Source organism: Neoarius graeffei, chromosome 17 (genome assembly GCF_027579695.1).
Source record: "Neoarius graeffei isolate fNeoGra1 chromosome 17, fNeoGra1.pri, whole genome shotgun sequence".
In the NCBI taxonomy this organism is placed as follows: domain Eukaryota; kingdom Metazoa; phylum Chordata; class Actinopteri; order Siluriformes; family Ariidae; genus Neoarius; species Neoarius graeffei.
This window is the reverse complement of record NC_083585.1, coordinates 52,867,645-52,878,131: the sequence shown is the minus strand read 5'-3', so window position 1 is coordinate 52,878,131 and position 10,487 is coordinate 52,867,645. Positions and strand designations below refer to the sequence as shown.

At 40.0% G+C, this 10,487-nt stretch overlaps 1 protein-coding gene across 1 annotated transcript in view; it reads left to right on the top strand.

The window, feature by feature from the left end:
* The window catches only part of nbeab (neurobeachin b), a 793,085-nt gene that overhangs the window by 708,506 nt on the left and 74,092 nt on the right, over positions 1-10,487 (top strand). Inside the window, exon 47 of the mRNA XM_060943557.1 lies at positions 1,358-1,528. Coding sequence (XP_060799540.1) covers positions 1,358-1,528 — 171 coding nt within the window. The remainder of the gene's footprint in view (positions 1-1,357; positions 1,529-10,487) is intronic.

Sequence of the window (10,487 nt, the reverse complement as noted above, 5' to 3'; positions counted from 1 at the left end):
TTGGAGTTGCATTTCGACTACAACCGCGCTGAACCGTGCTGGCTGGAAGTGGGTGGACACATTGGGTGGAGTTAGCGAAAGTGGGTGGACGTCACGTGATGTCGTTAGGCGGCGCAAACAGTGACATCAGTGACCTTTTAAGCGGTAGTCTCACAACCCGGATAGTAAACAATAAACATGGAGGACATGGAGTCGTTAGTGTTGCTGGTCTTGGTGCTGTGGCTTGTTGTCTCCGACAACGCCAACAGATACTGGCAAGAGCGTATAGATGAGGCGAGGCGCATAAGGCTTCAGAAATTCTCGTAATTCTTCTTCTTCCGGGTTTACGGTGTTTACAGATCCCAGCGTGCTCGCGGGGTGTGTGTGGGCAAGTGAGGACACTCCTCCTCACCAATCAGTGCACAGGGGAGTGTCTCCTCACGCCCCTAACCCCACTCGGCTCGGTTTGGCTCGCTTCAGCCCTACTCCAAAACCGTGCGAGTTTTGGGTGCTGAGTAGGGCTGAAGCGAGCTGAGTTGTGCTGCTCTGAGGTAGTCGAAACGCGAGCCGTGTCGGGCTGAAGTGAGCTGAAGTGAGCTGAAAAAGGGTAGTGGAAAAGGGCCATAAGATTCCTGTCTCCGGACTCTTCTTCCACGCTGCACGCTCGCTACAGTATTTTTCACTCAGACTTAAGTATTCATTTCCCCGTGTAATTTACTGAGTTACTTTTAAAATCAACATCGACAACTACACACAACGGAGCGACCTGGCAGCCTGCTGCTAATCCCTTACAAAAATCTCTTGGTGTCTGGCGAAGTTTTGACTGAGCTGAAGTCCCAGGTCTAATAGTAACGGTTTGCGACTGAAAAATATATATCTGTGTATGTGATTTGTAGAGGTGAATGCGCATTAATAGTACTAAAAACAAGAACTGAGACGCATGAATATGAAAACAGTGCAATGTAAAATAAATATAAAATCGATATAATATGAATATAAAAACAGCGGTTTCTTTGAAACAATACCACCAGCTGCAAGACTTTCTGTCTGATTGATTTCAAGAGATTTATGATTAACTGAACTGTTTATTGCATGAACTATTTTTTTAATCTCATATGACTCGTGTTACAAAAAGACTGCATAAAATTCGTTACAAATGCAATTTAAATTCCTTAACTAGGAACACCAGCGAATTATTTTGTTTCTTTTCATCTGTCTTAAATGGTTTTCTATTACGTAAATTGTACTGACTTCTGCTATGTGTGTGTGTATATACATGCTTTGCTATGTGTAGCGTTTTTGTGTTTAAATGGCTGAATTTGCATGTTACTGTTGTGTTTGCATCTCTCCTGTTTAATTGCCTTCTCCTCTTTCACAGGCTCTGGAAAGTGAGTTTGTTTCGTGTCAGCTGCACCAGTGGATTGACCTTATTTTCGGCTACAAGCAGCGCGGCCCTGAGGCTGTGCGCACCCTCAACGTCTTTCACCACCTGACCTACGACGGCTCTGTCAACCTTGACAGCCTCGCCTCCGACCCACTGCTGCGTGAGGTACACACACATCAACACACGACATCACTTCTGTACGAACACACACTTCTTCAAACTAGTCTCGCTTTTTCGTCATCTTCGATTATTATCAATGTGTCATGGTAATAACCATGGTAACCGGATTTGTTTTATATATATATATGGCAGCACAGTGGTGTTGTGGTTAGCGCTGTCGCCTCACAGCAAGAAGGTCCGGGTTCGAGCCCCGTGGCCGGCGAGGGCCTTTCTTTGTGGAGTTTGCATGTTCTCCCTGTGTCCGCGTGGGTTTCCTCCGGGTGCTCCGGTTTCCCCCACAGTCCAAAGACATGCAGGTTAGGTTAACTGGTGACTCTAAATTGACCGTAGGTGTGAATGGTTGTCTGTGTCTATGTGTCAGCCCTGTGATGACCTGGCGACTTGTCCAGGGTGTACCCCGCCTTTCGCCCGTAGTCAGCTGGGATAGGCTCCAGCTTGCCTGCGACCCTGTAGAACAGGATAAAGCGGCTATAGATAATGAGATGAGATTTTATATTAGTGCTGTCAAGCGATTAAAATATTTAATCGCGATTAATGTTGCGACTGTCATAGTTAACTCGCAATTAATTGCAATTTAATCGCACATTTTTGTCACATGAAAAACCATTGTAATTCTCTTATCAGCATAAAAAAGTGAATGGGCTTGCTTTGTATTGCAAAGCATAACACGTCTTGACACAGCCACTGCAAAGTGAAACCTAAGCCGAGCACCGGAGCTAGCAAAAGAACCATGAGTGAAGTGATCTACTGCTTGAGTTAGTCTACAACTCTAATCAGAGAGACAGGTTACACAGTGACGGTAGGCTTGACATGCTTGATTATAATATAAAGTACACTATTATATTAACTTTAAGTTGTTCGTTGATAAATATTGCATTGAATCTGATCTTTACTGTTTCAGCTCACTTAACACATTTTGTATTTTTACACTTTCTGCCTGTTGATGCGTCGCGCTGTCCAATCAGAGGCGGCCAAATTTGCATATTACAGGAAGGATTTCTGGGATAGCATTGAGTTTACAGTTCAGAGGGATCTGGCTTCTTTAGACGCTGTCTTCTTAAAACTGAATAAATATTTAAAAAGAGCCAAATGAGCCAGTCTTTTGAACGGCTCTTTTCAAAGAACGGATCACAAAGATGCGGATCCCATCAAAGAGCCATAAATCCCATCTCTACTAGTGCGCCCTGCCCGCGCTGGTTCTTTGGGGGGGGGAGGGCAGAGGACTCTGGCTGTGCTGTGCTGTGCTGTGCGGGGCGGGGCGGGGCATTACAGTCTAGCTGCTATCGTTTTTCTAAGCAAAGTCTGTGTTCCAAGTTCCTGGCAGTTTCAAAAGCTTATGAAAAACCTACATCATGTCACAGAGCATTAATCTCGCGATAAAAAAATTATCGCCGTTAAAATTGAGTCAAGTTAACGCGTTAATAACGCGACATTTTTGACAGCACTAATATATATATATGAGTGATTCCACGCTTATGGGTACTGAAATGGGGACATTAACTTATTTTTAAAAATTCACCTAAAACCATTTCTTTTTTTACCATCAGGTCACAAAACATGTAATCTTTAATGAATGATATGTTAAAAGATAACTTTAATTTTCTGAGATGTAATAAAAACATATTTATATGCCAAAGTCAAGCCTATGAGTTCCAAAATGATGTCTGTTACATTACTTCTGTTACGATTGTCCATCTCGCGTCTGTTACAAATTAATTACAATCTAGCTATATACCATGTTAATCTTATTGAAAGAATGTGTATGTTTATTCTACTACACATGTTTATTAATTATATTTGCTAAAACATCACCTTCCTATGTTTCAAAAAGTAATTCTACATTGTTAAAATTGAGAATATATATGTCCACAACACTTCTGTTACGTTCTGACTTTGGCATATAAATATGTTTTTATTACATCTCAGAAAATTAAAGTTATCTTTTAACATATCATTCATTAAAGATTACATGTTTTGTGACCTGATGGTAAAAAAAAGAAATGGTTTTAGGTGAATTTTTAAAAATAAGTTAATGTCCCCATTTCAGTACCCATAAGCGTGGAATCACTCATATATATATATATATATAAGACCACTCTTAATGACAGACTGTCCAAATTTGTGAGTAAGAGAGTATCAATTCATTCATGATTAAAATAAAACTCTTGACGCATTCACAAACGTCACAGCACAGCATTTTTCATTTCTGATTGGTCAGAAGGTGTTGATTAAGTTTCTGTAAAAGTAGTGCCAGGTTGAAATTAATGCTTGTTCGAATTTGTTTCTACAGTAACGTTTCTGTCGTAATGTTTATTCGTCACATGTACATTAGAGCACAGTGAAATTCATTTTCTTCATTTAACCCATCTGGGTTAATGTGAACACACACACACACACACAGAGCAGTGGGCAGCTGCGCTCCAGTGCCCGGGGAGTAGTCGGGGGTTAGGTGCCTTGCTCAAGGGCACTTAAGCCATGATACAAAGGGAGGCGAAAGTGCTGTTCATTCACTCCCCTCGCTCCCCCACCCACCCACACACTCTTCCTGCTGGTCCGGGGAATCAAAGTCCCAAAGCTGCTTCTCTAACCTTTAGGCCATGGCTTCCTCAATAATGATGATTTTAGTAAATAAAAAGTTTAGCCTGGAAAAAGTACCTTCACATCAGATTGCTGCTTGTCACAATTAACTGACTGTTTGTTTATTTATTTGTTTGTCTGTGCTTTTTTGTATCATTACTTCACAAATTATGATCCTACTAGACATCCAGAGTAACTGGATGATGAAAAAAAAAACCTATGGACACTCTATGGTATATAAATGCAGTGATAAGATATATATATATATATATATATATATATATATATATATATATATATATATATATAGTATATTCGTAATTATTCTATCCACATTCACTGGATGTGAGCAATTGCGTGCTCTGATTGGCTACTCTAGTACTAGAATATCAGCTCATATACCATGAGTAGAGAAAAAACAAAATGGTGGAGCATGTTGCTGAACCAACCAAGAATGAAATAAAAACCCTACTCGAAAACAAAACCATAAAAAAGCAACAAAATATAGAATAAAAGTATTTGATGGTGGCGGCACGGTGGTGTAGTGGTTAGCGCTGTTGCCTCACAGCAAGAAGGTCCGGGTTCGAGCCCCGTGGCCGGCGAGGGCCTTTCTGTGCGGAGTTTGCATGTTCTCCCCGTGGGTTTCCTCCGGGTGCTCCGGTTTCCCCCACAGTCCAAAGACATGCAGGTTAGGTTAACTGGTGACTCTAAATTGAGCGTAGGTGTGAATGTGAGTGTGAATGGTTGTCTGTGTCTATGTGTCAGCCCTGTGATGACCTGGCGACTTGTCCAGGGTGTACCCCGCCTTTCGCCTGTAGTCAGCTGGGATAGGCTCCAGCTTGACTGCGACCCTGTAGAACAGGATAAACGGTTACGGATAATGGATGGATGGACTCCTACATTAGCGAGCCAGTAAAAAAAAAAAAAAAAAAGATTTCCAAAGATTAGTGTTCTAGCACAAAGTTAAATGTTAGAGAGAAAAAAAAATTGTCTCTCAGTGGCATATTCCATAAGAGAGCACTTTTCAGATGAAAAAAGTAAACGTAATGAAGGCTGCTGGGTTTTGGTGCAAAATGAAGACGCGAGTGTGACAGTCAAAGTGTCCAGAAGAACTGTGGCTGGTTCTGGAAGATGCTCAGTAAAACCTACAGCTCATTTCCGCATAAAACTGCACTCACTGGACCTCAGACTACATGAACGTTTTATAGTGACTTCTGTTAATTCCATAGCTCACTCCTTCCCAAATTTCACTTTTCCTTTCATTAACTTGATACAGTTGTGAGCCTAATCTTCTGATTCCAATCATATCCACTGGAACAAGGTCAGATCTCTGTATGAGCCAGTTGTGCTGGAAATCTCTCTCTAGTGTGTGTGTAATCCATGTCTCTTGATGCAAATGTGCCCTATGGGGAGACGAGAGCAGCCTGCTGACTCATGCACTTTGTATTCAGACCTCAACTCTGATCGTCCGATAACCTCAAAACACACACACTTGCACATTCCAATTGGTCAGAAGGTGTTGATTAATTTCCTGTAACATTCATTCTGACAAGAGTGAAATTTTAGTGTTGTTGTTTCTATAGTAACTACTTACAGATGGACTTGTATGTTGGGTGCTCCTCATAATCTTAGCTCAGGGATGGGCAATTATTTTTTCCATGGGGCCACATGAGAAACAGAAAATTTTGTGGAGGGCCGGACCAAAAGGCTGAACTAAATTCTGCATAATATTAAGTGTATTTCTTTTATATAAAGCAATAAATAACATTGTTTTTACAAGCTGCTAAGACTGGTAAGAGTATGGAAAAAACGAGGTTGCCTTACAAAAAATGTCATTTATTCAATCAAATTCCCCAAAACAATGGTTAACAAAATGTGAACGTTTGTATCTTTTTTTTTTCAGTCACATTCACCCCAAAACACAATAAAGACATCACAATATTGTCTTTCTACTCCAAATATCAAGCAAGATACATCATATTATAATAATGATGCCCACATTTGTAGTCTAATCACCTCATTTGGTGTTTTTTATTTGTTCAGTGAGAGAAATCTAGTCTCTGTTGGTCTTTAACGAGTGCATCAGAGTCAGGTTGAATGTCTGAGGTGGAGATGCGAAGCACAGCTGACAGATGATCATCAGTCGATTCGGTGTAGGAATCGGATCTACAGATCGGCTCGGGCTCCGGCGCCTGCTGGTGACATCACATTATGTGATTGGCTGGACCGTTTGAAGGATGACGTACAAGTTTGTGGTTGGTCTGGACAAATTATGGAAGTAGTTATCGCGGGATTAAGTTTCGTGGGATTTCATGTCGTGTTCATGTCGCGCGCATTGTGTTTTTGTTGAACACAACTTCAAAATAAAAGCAATGCACATTCAGTCCATGCATGAGGTAAAATTAGAAAATACATTTATTTTGTAATTTCTAATTAACCTTACGCGGGCCGGTCAGAATGAACCAAAGGGCCGGATGCGGCCCACGGGCCGGAAAATGCCCAGGTCTGTCGTAGACGAATAATAAAACATCAAACCGTTTTTTATTTAAAAAAAATCATTGATTCAGTGAAATTTATTTAACATTTTTGGAAGGAGTCTCCATATATATATATATGTGTATGTCTGTCTTAGAAACTGGGTACTGTGGGGGTCCCCCACTAAATATACTCACAGTCAATAAACTATACGGTTTTGAATGGTGATGTTGGTTTTAATTTTAAATAAAATGATGAAAGAAACAATATAGATAAATCTAAATCTTTGATGTGAATACTCTATTCGGAATTTGGCAAAAATTCTGCAAATTTGTGGAAAAATGGCGGCTTGATCTGGGACATGATAAATGGTCGACTACATCGCATTCCCTTAAAAAGGTTGTAGTCCACTGAAAAGTCTACAGTTATCACTAATTGTATTAAGTTGTAACTTTATACACCTAAGGATTGGTGCGCTCACAGAATAATCATAACCGTAATAAAACATCATGCAAAATATTTCATCACCGTTGTAACTACATTTTCCGCATACCCAAAACCAATACGATCATGTGTTTTGATCTAAACAGAAAGCCTCAGGGTCAAGGTCATGACCTCACCAAAAGTAGTAACTTAAAATCACTACGCCATATAAACATTTAGTCATAAATCTGCGATTTTGTTTTTTAAAACGAAAGCTGAAAGTTAGGTATAGAATATGTTTCTTACAGAATATGTTCCGATGGTAGCTGGTCTTGTATGAATTTCTGAGCTATAAAATGAGTTGTGGTCTATTTTTTACCGTAGCGTGTTATTTGTGTGCGGGGAAGGACACACATTAACAATTTGCATGTGTAGAATGGAATTTTCCACTCCAACAGTTAGAAGTTGATCGTGCTTCCATTTGCGGTCTTTCTGTTACGCGGGTGATCTGTTCGGGCGTTATCACTGAAAAGGTGAGTTTTGACAGTTTTATTTTGTTTTAGTCTTGCAGTATAAGGCAATAGAATGTTTCTTTTTCATCTTACTTTCATATTTCGTAGTGTTTGCGTATTTTTGGCCAATATTTTGCAACCATGGTCAATTTAGATCGAACTTTTGATAGAATCTACGGCCAGTCATTTTGCCCCACCCCGTGCTCCATCCGGTGCGGTAGTGATGTCCCGTTGCTCATGCGCCGCAGCAGAGACCCGCACGACCTTCAGCCGGTACAGTCGCTGTTCTTTTACTACCACCGTTATTCTCATCTTTCCGGTGTCTCATCTCATCTCATTATCTCTAGCCGCTTTATCCTTCTACAGGGTCACAGGCGAGCTGGAGCCTATCCCAGCTGACTACGGGCGAAAGGCGGGGTACACCCTGGACAAGTCGCCAGGTCATCACAGGGCTGACACATAGACACAGACAACCATTCACACTCACATTCACACCTACGGTCAATTTAGAGTCTTTGGACTGTGGGGGAAACCGGAGCACCCGGAGGACACGGGGAGACGCGGACACGGGGAGAACATGCAAACTCCACACAGAAAGGCCCTCGCCGGCCACGGGGCTCGAACCCAGAACCTTCTTGCTGTGAGGCGACAGCGCTAACCACTACACCACCGTGACGCCCCATCTTTCCGGTGTGTTCTTGATTTTTCCATTGTGTCCTATTTCACCATATCAAACACCCAAAATGTATCATATTATTCATATTTAAGTGAATAATCAATTCAGTCATCATAACTTGGCATTTTTAACTCAAGCAATCAAAAAGAGGAAATTTATTCAGTATTTTCACTCATCTGTGAAGGAGGGGCTTTAATTGAAATTGAAATTAAAATCTTTATTTCAAACGTGTGAACAGTGAACAGTAAAATCAAAACCAAACAAACTAAATAACCATAATCATCGAAAAAAATTAAATAAAAAGTATATATATATATATATATATATATATATATATATATATATATATATATATATATATATATATATATATACTACTAATTTTACTACTAATTAACTAACAATAATAATTAAAATGAACTTAAACATGTTCGAAAAGGCGTAGGAAGAAGTAAAAACTTATTAACTCCTACCCCCACTCTCTATTTCCATATGATCATGTATGATACCAATTATTATTTCATGTGAATATCCGTATAATACTAATGATACTAATAATGCAAATAACAACAAAATAACAACAACATCAGTATATATCAGTATGATACTAATTGATAATAATAGTACAAATAACAACCAAAATAACAACAACAACAATTAATAATAATAAATAATACAGAGCGGCAAGCCCCATCCTGAGAACATCCAGATTCCCCCTCAAGCTCCTCCCTCCCAGTATTTTGTAAAAATCATTTGTTTGTATTTATTTTTAAACTGCGTGATGTTCGGACATTGTTTCAGCTCCACACTCCGTCTGTTCCAAAGCTTTACTCCATTATTTGATATACATCATCTTTTCATTGTAGTTTGACATCTTTGGATCTTAAAGTTTGACATTTCCCTTAACTTCTACCCTCCCTCTCGATCCTGAAACATTTTCTGTAAGTGGCTTGGTAATAAATTATTCCTGGCTTTGTAAAGAAATTGTGCTGTTTGGAATTCCACCAAATCTTTACATTTTATTAATTTAGACTTTAGGAATAAACGACTGGTGTGTTCAAGATACCCAACGTTATGAATTATTCTGATGGCTCTTTTTTGCAGTTTGAGTCGTGGATCTAATGAACTTTTATATGTATTGCCGCACACCTCTATGCTGTAATGTAGGTAAGGTAAAACCAAGGAACAGGACAATATGTGGAGTGATTTGTTGTCTAAGTAGTGTCTTGCTTTGGCCATTACAGAGATGCTTCTAGCTATTTTAGTGCAGATATATTTGATGTGAGACTTCCAGCGAATCTTGTCATTTATCATCACCCCCAGGAATTTAATTTCGTGTGCTCTTTACAAATCAATACCCTCTATCTGTACCCGTGTTTGATGATTTATTTTTCTGTTCCCGAATAACATAATTTTTGTCTTGCTCAGGTTTAGTGACAGCTTGTTTTGTCAAACCAGTTTTTGATTTTAATAAGTTCTGAGGTGATAGTGTCCAAGAGTTGCTGTAAATTCTCGCCTGATCCAAGTATGTTTGTATCATCAGCAAATAAGATGAATTTGAGTATTTGTGATATAATACATATGTCAATGATCTACACGACAAATAACCCAACACTGATCCCTGTGGAACGCCACACTCAATATCCAAAGATCTTGACTGGTAATCTCCCATTTTCACAAGTTGCTTCCTGTTTCTTAAATAACTTTTCACCCACTCTAATGCTAGTCCCCTCGTACCATATTGTTCCAATTTGTTGAATAATATTTGATGATTTATTGTATCAAATGCTTTTTTTAGATCAATGAATACCCCAACAGCATATTTCTTTTTATCTATGGAATTTGTGGTTTCCTTAGGCGATTCAATTAAAGCTTGTGCAGTTGATCGATTACGTCTAAATCCATATTGATTATTAGTGAGTTTAATTCTTCATGATGTAGTTATTTTATATGTAAGTCAATTTCACAAAAGGGGCGGCACGGTGGTGTAGTGGTTAGCGCTGTCGCCTCACAGCAAGAAGGTCCGGGTTCGAGCCCCGTGGCCGGCGAGGGCCTTTCTGTGCGGAGTTTGCATGTTCTCCCCGTGTCCGCGTGGGTTTCCTCCGGGTGCTCCGGTTTCCCCCACAGCCCAAAGACATGCAGGTTAGGTTAACTGGTGACTCTAAATTGACCGTAGGTGTGAATGTGAGTGTGAATGGTTGTCTGTGTCTATGTGTCAGCCCTGTGATGACCTGGCGACTTGTCCAGGGTGTACCCTGCCTTTCGCCCGTAGTCAGCTGGG